Source organism: Micromesistius poutassou (genome assembly GCF_964030765.1).
Source record: "Micromesistius poutassou genome assembly, chromosome: 6".
Lineage (NCBI taxonomy): Eukaryota > Metazoa > Chordata > Actinopteri > Gadiformes > Gadidae > Micromesistius > Micromesistius poutassou.
The window spans coordinates 19074114-19092694 of NC_140276.1; the positions used below are offsets into that span (position 1 = coordinate 19074114).

An 18581-nucleotide genomic window follows, 5' to 3' on the forward strand; every position below is an offset into this window, starting at 1 on the left:
CACATAGGTTCAAGAACAGTTCACATTAGGATAAAGTTACTGAAACAAAAAATTGATAAGTAGCAGTGGGCATTGATGATACAAATATATGGACCCTTTTGTTTGGGAAAATGAATTCCCTCTTTGAGGAAAATATGCCTGCGTATCTCTACTTCCTCAAAGTGTCTGATGTAACATATGGCAGTCAAGCAGATCCCGTGCCTCCGTCCAGACACATCTGATGACATTTAGCCGCGCACGCTATCATAGGGCACAGCTTCATAAGGCTGGGTGTGTTGTGTGTTTGTAGTGCATTAGGCAGGTGAAGACATGATTTTTTCATGCTACACTGTACACTTTTAAAAGAAAAGGAATTTAAGGAATTAAAAGCGTGACATTCCAGAGATTTGAGATGTAGTGTTCAAAGGACAGTTGCGGCCATCGCACCATGGTTTAAAATGAAACGGGTGAAATTAAATGTGAAACATGAACAAGCAGATTTTACAAACAGCGACCCTTACAGTTCTGGTTAATTTAGAACTAGAAAGTTCTAGGCTAGATTTTGTGTCCCTCCACTCATGATCCCAAAATGAGGAACGATTGTAATGTTTCCAGGACAGCCACCATCCTAACAGACAAGCTGAAAGCTACATGTTTATTGTTCATCTGCCTCCTGGAGCTAGCCAACGGGGTTAGCACCAGTGCTGCTCTGGCTCATCGTAAACGGCTGGCTAGCTTGTTTAGAAAGCCTGTGCTCTTTGTTCAGCTGTGCCCAGCGGTACATCTCTTCCAGTAAATAAAGAAGGGGTCCTCAACGAGGACACTTGAGAGACTCCATGTCTTTACATGCCGTGCCAGGCAGACAGAACGGGCCTTTTCCGTCCTCACCCAACCGTGTCTCACGCGTTGTACATCACTAACCTCCACCAATCAGCAGGCGCCCTGCCTCTCCCGGCGATTCGTTGGCTGCTGTTGGCTAGCGAACAGCCAACCACTGACGCGGTGGTGGGCTTCTAAGAAGCTGCTGTAAATTCAGACCGAGTTCCTAGAGAACGGTGAGTTTGAATGCCAGGGGTAAGCCTCTGACCTACCGGCTTCCAGAGGCCAGAACTCGTTGGATTGAGGGAGAACAGAAAGCCCCTGACCATGCCCTCTTCGGTTTCAGAAGGGTGTCAGCAGGATTACACCGATAGCATGTGTTCAACATAAACAGGGAGTCATCGAATGAAAATCATCAAGTGGTGTTTTGGTTTCTCTATACTCAACTCTCATACAGAAGTGATGACCAAGACATGAAAGAGGTCAGAGGGCACCCTCCATCTGGAGTTTTTTTGCCATCACAAGGGGAGAACGACCATTGGAACAGGCGTCAGTGAGGGCTATCTGCCCGCTTGTTGCTAGGTCGAGAAAAGGAAATGGTTCTAGAACGGAAACCACCTCAAAAAACTAGAAACTGCTAGCATGTGGCCATGTTCAAAACAATCCTATCTGTTCCTCTTCTGGGATTCGTTCTCAGTGCTGTTGCTGCTTTGACACCTGAATGTCTTTATAATACTAGGAGATACTATGAGCATCCCATTTGTTTAAGTCATTAAGCCAGGGAATTGGAATTACTGACAGTGAACGACCAGACAATAACGAAAACAACGACTCGCTGTCAAACGGAAGACCGTTTTTATGTTCTTCGACTTCCTGTTAAAAACACAGGGGCTGATAGTAGATGTGCTTACCTCGACTGCTAGGGATCCCATGCTTTCCAGGAGGTTGTTGGTCGCCGTGACAACCTGTCGGACGGCCATGGGGTCAGATTTAACATCCCGCTGTAAGCAACCAAAGAAAAGGAAAAAAGGGAAAGAAAATGTTTTAGGGGGATAGCACACGTTGTGGTTCAAAAACATGTATTTTGCAAGCTCCACAAACTTGATGATCTCCAAATCTAAAGGAAACCCACGTTACTATCCCATGGGGTGTGAAAACATTATTCCACGTCCGTGTTTCATGTATATATTTCATGGAATATTGGATTTAGAAATTCCTTGTGGAAACACAAAAGGACATGTGCAACGCTGCTGTCTATGGAAGTAAATCTGTCTCATCGGATTTTGAAAATAAAAAGCCATTGAATTTTAAGCACTGAATATCTATGCATTGAAATATCGTATCAGTTTTTTTTTCTTCTGAATTTAACTAAATATTCAAAGTTTAAAAATTCAATAGTCTAAATTCAGATTCATAATGCTATGTATTAATTTCGACTTAAATATTTTCAACGTCCCCAAACTCAACATGCCAAATTCAGCCGCAAAATTCAAGGTACGAAATTCAGCGTTAACATCGGGAGACCCAAGGAAGAGCAATCGATCCCCGCGATCAAGCAAGGAGAGCGAGCGGGTGTTACACCGAATTCTGCGACCCACCGAAAAGTGTGACCCCAGGGGGCGCTGTTGCACATTTTCTACAACATGCACGAGTTTGAACTTCACATACAGGCATTAGTTCATCGTTTATTTCACAAACTGCAGTAAAGTAAAAGGGTTAAAAAAACCGGTGTGCATTATAACAAAAACATAAATACTCCCCCCGCCCGATATGGTCCACCATCGTTGCTTCTTTCCCCATAAAAAGCTACATTCAGGTTGATTTACCTTTGAGCATTTCCTATTATAGGTAAAATGCTGTTTAGAATTAACGTTTGTATCAAGAAAGAAAGACCCATCATCAGCCGTTTTCGTTGACGTGGCTAAAACCTACTCTGCACGCCTTCCCGCATCAGAGTCAGGTATCAACGAGTGACGCTCTTATTATTCCCGCTCGCTCTCCTTGCTTGACCGCGATCTAGCATCTGGGATCGATTGCTCTTCCTTGGGTCCCCCGATGTTAACGCTGAATTTCATACCTTGAATTTTGCAGCTGAATTTTGCAGCTGAATTTGGCATGGTGAATTTGGGGACGTTGAAAATATTTAAGTTGAAATTAATACATAGCATTATGAATCTGAATTTAGACTATTGGATTTTTAAACTTTGAATATTAAGTTAAATTCAGAAGAAAGAAAATCAGATACGTTATTTCAATGCATAAATATTCAGAGCTAAAAATTCAATGTCTTTTTATTTTCAAAATCCGATGAGACAGATTTACTTCCATAGCTGTCACCTTGAGAATTATCTTTTAAAAAGGTGCCATGACATGCCACCAGGTGTGGTGTGATCAGCCGTTACAAGCCGTTTTGTAAATCTGCCCCTTATGACATTATAAAGGGCAGGAAGTGGGTGTGTCCACCTAGATGTGTGCTGGATAGTCTAGAGTCTAGCAGCCTACCCAGTGGACTGTAGCAAACGTTGCTCATCTATCCGTCACACATCTAGGTGGACACGCACACCTGGGATGTCTTAAGGGGCTGATTTCCAAAATGGCTTGTCACCTTTAATCTCTATCAATCACTCTTATGTCGATTTAAACTTTGATACCATTTACATTTAGTAGGGGCCATAATAATGATAACCGTGCTCAGGGTCCGTACCCAGCAACATCAGGACCTTGACACGTTACCATAAAGCAGTAAAAGTGATGCAAAATGGAACTGGATCTGGAATCACCATGAATGGAACATGCTGAGATAGATCACATTGCCCTAGAAACACGCTGTGCTGAGCTGGAAGCCACACAAAGGCTTACCAAGGACCAAATGGAAGGAGGCCTTAGAAACCATTAATCTCCCAACATATATTTTATATCCTTGTAGTATACCGGCTTAAGTTTTAACGGTGGAAAGTGTCTCGACCGGTTTGCTTTACGGACGGCTGTAATTCGCTCCAGCAGGGGGAGGGAGGGGCGCGGAGACAGAGAGAGAGACAAATAAGGAGGTGCCAGGGTTCTGTGAGTGGAGAGAAAAACACTATAATTTCTCTGCAGCATGGAGACAAAGGGCAGGGCCTCCCTGGTTGGGACGGGGACGTGCAGCAGCGTTCAAACATGCCCCTGGGCTACTGAAGCTGGGAACAGGAAGCTCTGACTAGGCTGCATGTTGCAGCACGCCCCCACCCACCCCCGATACCTCCCACACACACACACACACACACACACACACACACACACACACACACACACACACACACACACACACACACACACACACACACACACACACACACACACACACACACACACACACACACACACACACACAGCATTGCTTCACCGGTAATCATTTTTCAGGTATCATAATCACAATGCATAAAAAAAAAACCTGGGTTACGCTACATGAATAAAACAATGTTCATGATCAATAGTAACCCCTTAGATAGTCAAGAAGCCAGAGCCCAAGATAAGAGTAAGATAACAAAGAAGTTTATCGATTTAAGGTCCCAGATCAGATAAAAAGCCAACAAGGGATCAAACTTCGTCCCAAATGAATTAAAAACAGATTAGGCCACTAAGAGGCACTTCTTTCAAATACTATAACAATAACAAAAACTATGACGTACAGAGCCGGGTAAGAGGCCCCATAGGTCCCATTGTAACTAGGGCTGTACCTAACTCCTAATGATCCAAATAGACTAGGATTAGCCAGTTCAATCTGTCAATTATGCAGAATCAATTGCATTCAATAAAAGAAGGAGTTAGGTAGTCATACACAGCTCCTCCAGATCCTTATACAAAAATGGTCCAGATACTTTTTTGCCGTTGCGACACTTTCCAGTCCAGGTAGCTTGCAACAACTAACAGACTCATCGTGTATCAAGAGCAGAGTCCGCAACTGCATATTGCTCCCAATGTGTTGATTTAGCCCAACGGTCAACCTTTCGATCCCATAGTATCGATGCCGGGATGTGATATGCAACACGGGACGAGCATATACATCTCCTTCTAAATGAGTCACACCTTGTAGTGAAACAAGGTCCCCTACAGAGCAGACCGTCACGTCACGTGTGTATGGTCACTACAGGGTCAAACGTTTTTAGCTTCTACAACAGGGAGGCCCTCGGGTCTGCAAGCTCCAACCTCTTAACAAACCTCCAGTCACTGCAACGACTTTGGTATCAACGTCCCTAGTTGTTTGTGTGGCCAGTCTTATTAATCCACATGCTCGCAACTTCTTAATTCTGACCACGAACACAGAACTTACGTGGATGAGCTTCAGGAGGTCCAGGCTGCTCAGGAAGCGCTCCTCGATCACGTCCAACCACTTGTCGGGGGTCCTGCAGATCATCTCCTGGATCATCGCAGCCAACCGGGAGTTTGAGATGTTCACAAAGTCCGCCAGGTCGTACTCATCTCCGTTCTTGCGACACAGGCTCCTCAGGTGCACCCCGTAGCCCTTGAGCAGGACCTGGTGGGAGCGGAGGAACCACCACACAATTTGGTGGAAGATGAAGAATGGAAGATGGAGGGAAGGGAGAACGTATTAGATGGATGGGTCCAAGTTGTCCTTAAAGAGTTTCCTTCAAACGTGAGTTCTGGGCTGAGGGTCGATAAGGGAATGTCATTATGCAATCATTATGGTACGGTATCGTTAAAAAGTGCATTGGAGATGACAAGATGGTGTCACGGATAGATGGCTAGAAGGGAGAAGAGATCAAAAGAAGGTAAAATGGTAAGATAAACAAATGGCCTCCGATCCTGGTGGCTGGGTGTGGGAGTCTCCGCAGCAAAGAGTTGTTGGTCATATTCCGACCTAAATAACTTCCACATATCTCCAACCAACTACATTTAGTCTAAATGTGGGGTAACAATCAAGGACCACCTGTAGAAACATGTGTCCTTCACCGTTTTTCAAGAAGACTTGTTAGCAACTGTGCACCTGTCTGTGTGATTCCTTCTTCCTTCCTATTATTTACGATGATTGGTTTGGTGTTACGTCAACGTATGAGTTCAAGTGGTATCTTGTACCGATATCAGAAAAAGTCAAGGTTGGGCAATACTATCACAGAAAATGTAGTATTGTATAATATCGTCTCTCACGGTCTTCCGATCTCACAGTCATCAAGGTCAAACACCTTTCTGTGAAGTAAGGTGTACTGTGTCTTCTAAAACACACGTATGTCATATTTAGCTATAGTACCTAGTTATGTAGCATCTCATCCTAGCTATCTTTGTTGTATACAGGGAATGGGTTAACCTAGTTTGTTAAATGTACTTATTGTAAGTCGCTTTGGATAAAAGCTAAATAACCTAAATGTAAATGTAAAAGGGACGAGGGGGTGAGTCACTACTGCCTGCCTACCCGCTCCAGGTTGACGTGGGCTTCCAGGATCTCCTGAGTGGCCTCCTCTCCCAGAGCCAGTTTCTGGACCAGGAACGGGGATAGCGTGTTGTTGTCACGCAGGAAGTCCTTTAACTTGAAGCCTGGTGGGGAGAAGAACAGAACACTTCAGCTCAACTCTCACCTGTGGAGATTAAAGGACAGATGTACCTGGGGAGGGCGAGCACAGAGAGAAACCCAACGCACTCCTTATATTCCCATTGTGTTCCCGCCGTATTGGCTTTCTGGGAAATCCAAACCACAGTGTGTGGGGCTCATTTCTAAAGGAGCCGCAAGTGCTCACTTGTTTGGTGAGCACAGATCAGTGTTCCTGCTCGGGTAGGCCCAAAGTGCACGAGGTGCGCGTGAAACCGGGTTATACGACATCCCCCGTGCCCGCTAGGCTTTCTCCTCTGGGAGGGCACACTGCATTTTTTGGCATGCAGCACAGGGGCAAGACTACAGGGATCGACCCCCCAATGACAACCTTGCCAACACAACCTGGCCATGCTCTCAACTCAAAACTGGTAATTCTGCCGGCTAAATTTGATCCAATTCTGATAGGTAGGTCAGATAGGTAGGTAAGGTATAGAACATTGATTTCAATGGTAACAGTTCCCCCGTCTCATGTTCTTAACGTAATGAAGGAATAGTACAGCATTGTGATATAACACACACAATTTGTATCGTACGGTCACATTCATTTAATGGGGAAAAATACATTTAAAGTCTAGATATGTATAAACAATTCAGTTTTTCCACAAACTAGTAATCACTGACGTTGAAGGTGCTTTTAAACAAATCGTCAGCCCACTCAGAAAGAAACTTACGCACATCATTGCCTTCTTTACACCCTGGAATCAGGTGAAGAGCACGCGTACAAAAACACAAGCAACAACCTGCTGCCCCGTAGGCACAGTTAAAAACCATCTGGTAACGAAGGAAAAGTAGGAAAAGGAGAAGAGAGCAACTTCTTTACGAGGGCATCTGTGTGGGGACCACTTCTGCTTTGAGGTCCTGGGTGACGTACCAGACCAAGGCACCCTGTCCTCCTGTCTTCCATTCTGAGCATGGAAGGGCCCCTATCTTATATAGCAGCAGTGGACTGTACCAACTGGTGGGCTGATCACGCCATCCTACATCTGGGTGGACTCTGCCACGTGTCCCAACCCAACATTTTCAAACAGGAAGCCATTGAGCCTGGAGCAAGTTTCCGAGTAAATCAGTCAAATTCTTTCATTGGACACGGAGAAAACATAACGGAAGTACGTAGGTATGAACCGTTAAGCCAACTAAAAGGGATGTGTGTGTGTGTGTGTGTGTGTGTGTGTGTGTGTGTGTGTGTGTGTGTGTGTGTGTGTGTGTGTGTGTGTGTGTGTGTGTGTGGACAAAGGGCACCTCAGGTAGAGACACCATCTTTGGTCTCTAAATCACCAGCATGCTATCAGTCTCACAGCTCGTTGGTAGTGTGTGTGTGTGTGCGTCTCTGTGTGTCTGGGGGCAAGAGAGAAACTTCACAATGGAAAGAAGGGCGCACACACACACACACACACACACACACACACACACACACACACACACACACACACACACACACACACACACACACACACACACACACACACACACACACACACACACACACACACACACACACACAGAGAGAGCAAATTAAGTGAATGTGGTGGAGGAGGAGGGAATAAAACTTGTTCCTTTAAAAGATGCCTACAGCCTTCAAGCATCAGGCTGCTCTTGGGCAATTGAGTTAAATTGGCAACAAACGCCCCACTGTGCTAAAACGGCTTGCTCAAGCGGTAGTGACAGGTCATTAGCAGCTCGGAACCGCCAGTGATTTACATCCATGGCGGACCCCCTACCCAGTGGGCTGAAGGGCCCCATAGCGCTGCGCTAAACCTCACATGTCAGCAGACCTGATCCACACTAACAGCAGCATTACAGCCGCCAAAGCCCCGACAGGGAGACGGGGGATTAAGGTCAGCTGAGGGGACGAACAAATATGCTGCAGCAAATCAGCTCTGAGACACACACACACACACACACCTCGTCGTCCGTCGTCTCTACCCCCCCCCCCCCCAGGTGTAAGGAACTAGTAGAAGCCAGGCTCGCTTGTACGCTTGTAAGGATAGTTCGCCTGAGGCAAGCGCTCGACTAAAGATCTTGTCTTCAGGGGTAAGAAAGTTCCGTAACCTCCAAATGTTAGGACATTTACTCCATGGATTCAGGCTGTATTGTAAGTGCTTCTATTGTAATGTACCATTTTTTTGGACCATTCGTAATAGTAATAAACTAAGGGAATTCATTAATTAAATATTATCATTTTTCATTTTCATATTTGTAAATATGCATTAATACGTGTTTTTTTTCCCTTTTATAAATAGTTGAAAACTTAATAAAATGTTTGACAGAAAAAAAAAAAAAACTGATTCATGCTTAAAACCAATTATTTTGCTTGGATTCATCTTCGGATACCCCTGTGTTCAACGTCTCGCGGCGGTGGCGATGATGAGGGCATGACCGCTCTGCGCGCGCACGTGAACGCGCAGACAATTTGTCCAGCTGCAGCGCAGCCATGCGGGGACGCCCAGCGGGGACCGGCTACAGCGTTGTTCTCAAACCCAGTGACACCCAGCGGGGGGGGCCCAAGCCCCCCGCACCCCGCAGGAGAGAAGAACAACACTGGACAGGAGGCTCCAGGAATACACCGCTGCAAAAAGCTGCACACTTCTTTTCTGCAGTGGGTTTTGGTGTTGCACGTTGTCTCCTTCCCCCCGTTCCCTCTCATCCTCTCCCCGTGACGGGGCTGCTTCTTTAGGCAGGAGCAAGAGGTGTGAAAGCGCTGGGACTCGTAAAGCTGGGAGAAACCAATCACGACATAAGGTTCACCGAACTAAACACGCCTGGACACGGATCGAACCAACGCCAGGAGAATGTCCATTCATTACTGCATTACCACTTGCCCATGACGCTTAATTTACAAAAACCTCAGAGAGAAATTAGGGTTTTCAAATAATGCAGTTGAATTAATCACTTTGAGTAAATCAACTGCTTGCATGTGATATTGTCATGGGGCCGGTCATATCTGGTTAGCCATCGGAGGATTGTGTATTGTCAAAGTGCAACATTGAACTGAACTCATATGTCTCATTGACCGGCTTGAACGGTAGATGATTAAATAAGACAGTAGGTTGCATCATCAATATCCTCTTTAAATATCGACGTGGCTTTCAGTGTACGAGTATGTGTATGAGTCATTTCAGGACAATTCAAAATATTAGTAATTGGGATTGGTTTGAATTCAACCTGATACTGTCACGATGGAGGACTGCATCCAGGAGTAATGAATACATGATTGGAAGGAAAAACTACAAATCACTCTTTACCCCTAAGCCTCTCTGTCAGCACCGCTCTCTCACAACACAACCATGTCAAGGCCAACAGTCCATTAAGGTCATATAATCTCAGAGAACCTTAAACATCTTGATAACTAAATTATCTCTTCAGGGTTTAAACAAGTTCAATAACCAACACATATCCACACCAAAGCTCCACTGTAATAAAACCACACTGATTCTCCTAGAGAGGAGTGGAAATAAACACCAATAAAAACCTTAACCAGAACTACTGTTATCCGACAAACACCATCTTCAAATCTGGATCCTAACTCACACCAGCTATTGGTGAAAGTCTCACCCAACTTCCCACGTCAAGAGCGAATAGCTTCAGGTCGCTGCAAGTTGGGCGCTGCAAGTTGTTGGTACCGACAAGCCTTTTCTCTTCCAATCAGAAAACATGGTGACGCTACCGGCAAGCAACGGTATTGCCAAGCATTTCAAAGGTGAAACATAATTAAAGAAATTGGATCAAATAGTTTGAAAATTAACAAGCTGCACCTCAACACACCCACCCTCCCCCTTCTCCTCTCCCCCTGAATATCTCCATTTAGCTTCATTACTGGGAAGACGGAGGGGAGAAAGGAAAAAGGGTGGAGGTTAGACAAGTTGGGACTAGCAGAAAAAACACAACTAAAAGCCAACATGAGCTTCTCCCAGCTTCTTCAAAGTAAGCTCAAGAGTATTGGAAATATTTGCATATTCTGAAAGACCATGTTTGCATTGGTATGCTTATGGTCCAAAAACAAAATTAAAATTAATTCTGAAGATGAATCAACAAACGCAATGATGACAAGACAGTAATGGTGGAGGGACTGTTAGGACCTGGTGTAGTGGCCTGCAGAGTCTGTAGTGCCTTGGCCAGCTCCTTGAAGCCATCCAGGTTCTTGTCATTCTGGCTGTACAGCAGAATCTTTTTGGAGTCAGAGAACAGCCTGGAAATTCTGTCAAGAAAACATCCAAAGATGAGGTCAAAATGTGGCCATCTAGAAGCCTTGCTGCCTTAAATATACCCTGTCAAATATGCATGAACATGAAACACAGATTTCCGATTATACAATATTTCTCAATTTCATTAATAAAGTGGACCCATTAATCTATTGATGAATGAAATCCACCTACTAACCCCTAACCTGTCACTAAATGTAACTTCTTACCCAAATACATTTTTTTACCCATACAATGAAATGGAATGAAAATAATATCGAGGACAACCTCGATATCTTTACAACCGTTTTGATGCCCTCAAAGCCCCGAACCAGTCCGATCCGACTTACATGGAGTCGTTGAAGTTTCCCACCACCCCTGGAGACTCCCCAGGCGTGGGGTGGCGGAAGCAGGGGTTGTTGGCGTTGCAAATAATTCCCTGCATCCATGGCAGGATCCCTGCCGAGGGCATGGCCTTGTTCGGGAAGTGACCTGGAAACAGAACAATTAAAATAACCAACATGGAAAAGACCAGAACCCACAGTGTCCCCTCTGGAATTGTGAAAATGTCAATTTGTTTGTTATATTTTTTTATAGTTTTGCGTAAAGGGTCCAACAACAAATAACCATTTACTCTAGTCTCTAGTTTGTGTTATCAACAAGGTGTATAATAAGGTTAATTGACTGAACGAACCTAACCAATAAAAGTCAATCACAACAGAGTCGCTTTATTAAACCTCATTAGAAAATGGCTTCCTCATTAGCTGGCAAACCTTTATCAACGAGGTGCATACATTCACGATAACCTCGGTTGCAGCGGAAAAGTGTGTTACTGAGAATGGCCGACAACAGCACTGAAGATCTCGCCCCTTCCCCCCAATCCAATGCGGACACAGTGTCACATCCCCTTTTTATTGAGCAATGTAACTCCATGTAGCAGCTATGGCCCTGCCTGAAACCCTGTCATTGGTTAAAATTCCATGTTACCACAGAGCTGCTGGTCCACCTGGCTGGAAATGGGCCATAGCATAGGTACCCTAGCATGCATTCGAGTCTCGTACCCTTGTATCGTAGTAAGGGGTTTTCACTTCTGCCTTTTGTGCACCCGTGCATGTGGGTCGGGGGTGGGGGTGGGGGGGGGGGGTATTGATTGCTCAACTAGTAGAGAACCTTTGCCCCAACAAACATCTCCTCTCCCACCTCTGGGGAGGCTATCAGCAGCACTGTCCGGACTTCCAACTAGCTCATTGCTGAGCAGGGAAGTGATAAGATAGTGCTACATACGTACAGGGCACATACGGCGTACAGCTGCTCAAGTTTGATCGATGGGATTGTTTATGACATAATAGGGTCCTCAGGGTTACACACTAGGATTAACTGCTTTAGGCTGGATTGTTTCTGACCACGTTTTCTTCTTAACTTGGGCTGAAGTTGGGAGTGGGGTGCCATTGATGAATGCAGAGAATTCAGAAAAATACAACTTTTGGAAAACTCTGTTGTGATGGCGCCCACGCGCTGCCCTTTACCTTTGGTGGCGTGGGCTGGATCAGACCTTTGTTAACTTGCTGTGTGTATGGTCTGCGTGTCAGTCTCATAAGGAGACCCGTTGCAACATGTCCTGGGCCCACATGCTCTATGAATCACCACAGAGGAGACGTATTGTCTGTCAAAGCGACGGCCTCTCACACACTTCCACAGCTCTTACTCAAGTCAACTTTGGACTAAACAGGGAAACTTCCAAAACCTGACCACACTAGCTATTACAATTTTTTTAAATAAACTCTTAATTTCATAGCTTATTATGGTCGCTCACTTGACATTTTTAGAACATGACCCGATTAACCAAAAATGACCCCAGAGCATGGGGCTTTTTTTTTTTTGACCTAGAAAACCAACCTAGAAAACCAAGATCAAAAACAGAAAACACAAGACTAGGTTATCTTAATGTTTAAGATGAACAACTTTATAGGTAAGCCCCTAGTCCCAGTGATAATGTGTGGGGAAAGCAACAGCAGAGTCAATTTACATGAATAGGAAAAGTTCAAAGTCAAACCCAGCCATCACTGCTTGGTTGTAGCATGTTAGTGACCAGGGAAAGAAGGGCGGTTCTCTCACTCTAGATGACGATACGAGTTTATATAATGTGAAGCTGCCGAAATCGTGTAAATACAGCCCTGCCTGGGAGATCTTGGACCTTGACTACATGCTACTTACACATACCTGATAATGAGATTGCAATGAGCCATAAAGGCCTCTGATAAAATGCAGAATTACCAATAAAACTACAACTGGCACAACTGATATTTCTCAGGTGTAAGAATTGATATGTTCTTAGAATCACTTGGCACAGCATTAAATCCAACCATGTCCAATCACAAAGTCCTATCTCATAAACTATGATCATGCTCTCGTATGCCACTACCAACTCTACACAAACTCTGTCCTCGTTTGTGTAGCGGTGTAAGGGTTATAAATATTACAGAGTCAACAACAAACATCTGATAAAAAACGACATAATCTTGCACTGCTGGACTTTCTCCAGGCCATTGATTAGCTCAACGTCAGGAAAGAGACAAATCAATCCTTCCATGGTGCCGTGGGGGTCAGCAGTAAGGTTGAAAGGGTAGGCTGTTTTGGTGAATGTGGTCACATGTAATGTGAAAGGGGTCAGGAGTAATGGTAAAAGAGGTTAGATGTAATGGTGAAAGACATCAGAAGTAATGGTGAAAGACAACAGAAGTAATGGTGAAAGACAACAGAAGTAATGGTGAAAGACAACAGAAGTAATGGTGAATGCCACAACACTGGCGAAAACATGACGGTGCCGTTCACCTCACACCTAAAACATCTGCTTCATTTGAAAGTCAATGGGAGACCGCTGAAGCATCACAATAGACATCTTTCATTGTAATGCATAAGTAAGCATAAGTGTCCTAACGGAGAGTGTATGCTAATAGTGCGTTTGTATGTGTATGGTCGGAAAGGAGATGTGTGAGAGAGAAAGATCCATGTAATGGCTGACAACAATCTCAGCCTGTGTATGGACTCACATTCGTTCTGCTCGTACGGAGGGTAGTTAATTCTGACGGCGATTAAAATGAAGAAGACGAGCAGCGGCCAAATCACTTCTATCAGCAGCTGGAGCTGGAAGACAAGGAGGAAGGGGACGGTTCAAAAGGATGCACACTGCTTTAGAAACACACCAATAGGCTTAGATGCGCTTAGCAAAGCATCCCCTGTGTATTCATTTCCTGCTAGGTATGTTCATCAATGTACGTCATCAATCCTGGGGGAAAGGGTATTGTAGCACATGTTGAACATTCCTTTGCTTTACATCATTAAAATGGTAAAAAAATTGATGATACAAATATGGTGTTGTGTTGCGTGTGCTGTCCAAATCAAGTTTGGCATTGGTGTATTATTTAGTAGGAATTTGCATTTGAGTGAAAACCAAAAAGATCCTTCTTCGAATAATAGAGCTTTTAAAAAGCCCTCTCCTCACCACCCTCCCCCCCCCCCCCACCCTTGGAACGCTCACCCTTTTATTAGCGAGTCTTCATTCATAATGTATGGCTGTGGTGGGAATTGATGCTAACAGCCCAGAACTTACAATAACCACTGCAACATGGCTGCTTAAGGATCCATACCCCACCCTCCCCCACCTCAGACCCTCAGCCACATTGCTGATCAAGCATTCATGAAGCACCTCTCTCTCTATCTCAGAAGACAATCTGCAGGCAACATTGTGGCTGTAACCTTTGACCTTCAGTGATTGGTTTATAAAAACTCATGTGGCACTAAAGGTATACTCAGGTATACACTACACATGTAAATATGTGGAGTAAATAAATCAAATTAATTTAAAACAACCTATTAATGTGGACGTTGACACTTAAGGAGTCTAAATTAAGTCACATATTTGTATTTATGCATGCAATATATTATTTTGGTGTTCCTCTACACATGCAGTGGACTAATAAAACGTTTCCATCAACAGCCTGGATATTCAAAGAAACCCACCCCACCCAACATGACTGCACGTCCCCATTAAACAAATCCCCATTATTTCATAAGCATTCATCATGTTTAACCATACAGGGATGCTGAAAAAATATTATCGATTGCAGTTTATGGATATAGATACGTGATACAACAACTAATGGGCTCTACGTGATCAATTAAATAATGGTAAACTAATAGTTAACAGTATTTAAAGAGTTTAAACACAACCACTTCAGAAGTCTTGTTGTTGGATATGTCAACCAGTCTGTGAGCAAAGTAAAACACCAACAACAATATTGTCTACTGAACAGAGAAAATAAAAAGTAGATAAATAACGACACATTTGTGAATATTTTATACACTCACCGTTTGTCTTCTTCTGTAGGTGAAGTTCTTCCAGAGAAGCAAGCCCAGCTGAGTAAGGACGGACATTTCTGCCCCTCGGACAGACTTCCACTCGGCGGCGGTTCTCAGCTGGAAATGACAGGAAGACACGACGCGAGCCGCGGTAATAGGTTGAGTGCCACCGAGTACAGCTCAAAGGTACTGCGGTCAAAGGTCAGAGGTAACAACACCATATGCCTTCACGAGCACGATAGTGCTCCCAGTCTCCAAAGAGACGTTGTGTGCGTGTGTTAGAGGTGTTGCAGAAGCTTCCAGACAAAGGCCCACAAGAGCGACACTTAGGTCTGCTGTCTACAGATGCAGAGGTGCATTTGAGGGGTGTCGTTTATAAGTCGTGAACCGGTGTGAAAAGGGGTAATAGGAAAGTAGAGTGGGGGGTCCATTGTTTCCCTAAAAACGCCCCCACAACACCCATTCTACCTATTTAGATGAGTAATGATTGCATACTTGCCTTCTCATGCGTGTATCTTTGATCACGGAATCAAAGACACGACACACCGTAGTAGGGATTAAGTTGCAGGGATGTAGACAGTCTAGACTAGGCTACTTACTAAAGATGTGTGGTGGCAGCAAGTTGGTTTATCCTTATGGAAAAGTAAATTAAACAACGGACACATCTGGTTACCCTCTTTTATAGCTATTGCGCCATGGCTTGGGGATTGCCGTTCAAATGCTGATGAAAAACAGTTGTCTCTGCATTTTAATTGAGTTATACAAGTATTACGGATGTGATGATTCTACTTTAAATCTCATGAAAACACACACATGCGCGCACCCCAGTGGCCTATAATAAAACACATGTGCCTTAAATACTTCACTATTTTACGCACGCCTATTGAAACGTAGGAATCCGTAAGGAAACACCAGCCCGAAATTAAAGTGTTGTTCCCAGGGGTTTAGTATGGAAAATGTTTGTGTGACAACCCATATAAACAGTCACAGCAAGAGACTTATTTTGGTTTGGTTGGTTTTACGCGAATCATTTAAAACGTCATTGGACTTATGGATAATAGATTTAATCATAGTTCGCATTTCGTTCAACCCAACTTAATTTATAGTGACGCGTTTGATAATGAATGAAAAGACACGACTATATCCCCGATGCCTCACACATGAGAAGTGGTGTTCACATGTTTTCAACAACATGCATTCCGAATAATACAATTAGGCCATTTTAGTCTGGGTTACTGCTGCGCATATTTCTACGGAGGTAGGATGGAGGATTAGATGATACGACTACGAAAAAAAAAAAACATTGTAGGCTACAACTTAACTTAAAAAAAAACAGGTATACCTTTTGTTTTGTCGGTGGATCTTCCTCAATCCCTGCGTGGTTAAATCCTCAGTGTTGGCCAGTGGTTATCATCCAGCAGTGGAGAACAAGCTCTCGCTACGGCGGGGAGGCATCTGTTCCTACGACCAGGGTTTTTATATTGGTTAAGATTTTTACCTACATCCGCCCTGAGAAGCCGGGGTTACTGTCGGTCGCTGAATTCGAGTGCAGGCCGGTGTTCTTAGACCCCCTGGTGGAGCATCCAAACAAGAGATCCACTACAACATCTGGACTGGAGCGGGTGCACCGTCACTTTGTCCCATTGGATGCCCGCAGAGTATCTGCAATTATCAGTCCTCTCGAGACCTTGAACCATCACAGTCCTGCGTCCTGAAGGTCCCCTCGTTAGCGGGAAGATGTTGCACAAGTTTGCGCTTTGGACATTGTTGACATTCTATAGGAATATGAATATAGGTTAAAATAGATCGACACATTTGGTTCGCTTAAGGATAGAAGAGTCGCTACTACCCTTAAGACAAATCCCTACTACCACAGCCCATGCTGCTGAAACTTTGGAATAAATTATTGAAGTAGGCCTAGTATGTACTGTGGAATAAAAAAGAGAAAGTTTGTTCTTAACTAGCATGTCCATAAACTGAAATTGTCCATTTGGAACATAGTTCATACGTATTTCCAGCAGAGGACTGGACAATAGAAGGACATAATGAAATAAACAGTTATTTGGATCGGGGGAAATCTAATATTTTTACTCTCATGGTCTGTGGCAATTCAGTTTGTTCATAACAATTAGCTGCTTGTGCTACCTCATTAAAGACAGACACAATAGAAACACTGAAATCATCTGTTGTATTCGTCGTATGTGGACCTGTGTGTGTTATATAATATTTATCAAAATTCATGGTCGTTAAGGACATCCATTACATCTGTCTCACTCTATCACTCTCTCTCTCTCTCTCTCTCTCTCTCGACAACAGGGAGTCCGCTTCCACCGGTCTGCTAAGTAGGTGAAGGGTGAATTATGTCATCTGACCGCGAGTCACCCGTGAGTCTGTCGTCTCCCTGCCTACTAGGCACAAAAAAACAACAATCTTGGAGATGATGAACAAGCAGGAATAGGTCATGGAGGGAGAAGTGGAGAAGGAGGAGGAAAGCAGGACAAGGAGGATGAGGGATGCATTTATTTACAAAGCTTAGCAATAACAGCATCCATGACTGTGTAGACACGAGCGTTGTAATACAAAACCCTCACTGAGGACTTGCATGACGATTGTTGAATCTCTCTGTCTCCCCCCTCAACTCCCTCACTCTGATCAGCATAGCATAATGCGGTTGATTTCCATGGCCGCTTGAGGCCGGATCAGACATCATGGCTGCTCTGCATGTAGAACTTGTGGCACAAAAAAAAAAAACATTAAAAAAAATAATGTCTATATTACACACGTCAAGGTGATTCATAATTTACATTTAAGAAGGAACCTTCTTCTTCCAAGGTTCTGGCCTTTAAGTCCAAGGAGGGTGGCATGAACCTATATCATATGCTGTAGCGTGTTTTAGCATTGTAGCATATTCTAGCATGCATCAGGCCAGATATGTCCTTGGCGACTAGGGAGGCATCCGTTCATGTGTAGAGCCATTCATACACCTTCTTGTGACATCAGCAGGCCAGGTGTCTGAGAAGTCCAGGGACCAAGGCCACGAAAACAAGCGTAATGCCTTCACATAGCCACGAGAGGCCAGGATCAAGCTGGAAACCAAGTTGTAATACCTACACATAGCCACAAGGGACCAGCACCGAGCACACATACGGGTATCCAAAAGGCGGGAGCTCAGCACCATGCTCAACTAATCAGAGCGCATTACGGAGGCCACGCCCACCCATTCATAAAGTCACAACACAGGCCAAGGGGTCAGAACGCTCCAGGTAACGCATTTTATCAAATGCCCTACTAATGCCCTACTATTGAAAACCATTTCGATTTTCAATCTAAATGGTTTTCAATCTCTCTCTCAAGGGAGTCCTGGCCAAAAAGGCAGCATGAAAACACAAAAGTTTCACATTTCACATTTAAAAAACTAATTTCACATTTAACATAAAATACAAGACACAAAACACAATAAGACAAATCACAATAAAGCATGAATTCCATTGTTAGTAAGTCAGTGTAAAGTAACCGGATATGTACAGCTTGTGGTTAAATAGTCCTTAGAGGTGCCATGACATGCCGCCAGGTGTGGTGTGATTAGCTGTTACAAGCCGTTTTGGAAATCTGCCCCTTATGACATCATAAAGGGCAGGAAGTGGGCGTGTCCACCGAGATGT

At 44.1% G+C, this 18581-nt stretch overlaps 1 protein-coding gene across 1 annotated transcript in view; it reads right to left on the reverse strand.

Moving 5' to 3' along the window:
- Positions 1 to 15431, reverse strand: part of abca1b (ATP-binding cassette, sub-family A (ABC1), member 1B) — a 39110-nt gene extending 23679 nt beyond the window's left edge. The window contains exons 1-8 of the mRNA XM_084469383.1: positions 15415 to 15431; positions 14929 to 15036; positions 13611 to 13704; positions 10911 to 11052; positions 10459 to 10577; positions 6206 to 6327; positions 5108 to 5311; positions 1710 to 1799 (exon numbers count right to left, since the gene is read on the reverse strand). Of these exons, the coding sequence (XP_084325509.1) occupies positions 1710 to 1799; positions 5108 to 5311; positions 6206 to 6327; positions 10459 to 10577; positions 10911 to 11052; positions 13611 to 13704; positions 14929 to 15036; positions 15415 to 15426 (891 nt within the window). The 5' untranslated portion in view covers positions 15427 to 15431. The remainder of the gene's footprint in view (positions 1 to 1709; positions 1800 to 5107; positions 5312 to 6205; positions 6328 to 10458; positions 10578 to 10910; positions 11053 to 13610; positions 13705 to 14928; positions 15037 to 15414) is intronic.
- Between the last annotated feature and the right edge of the window lie 3150 nt (positions 15432 to 18581).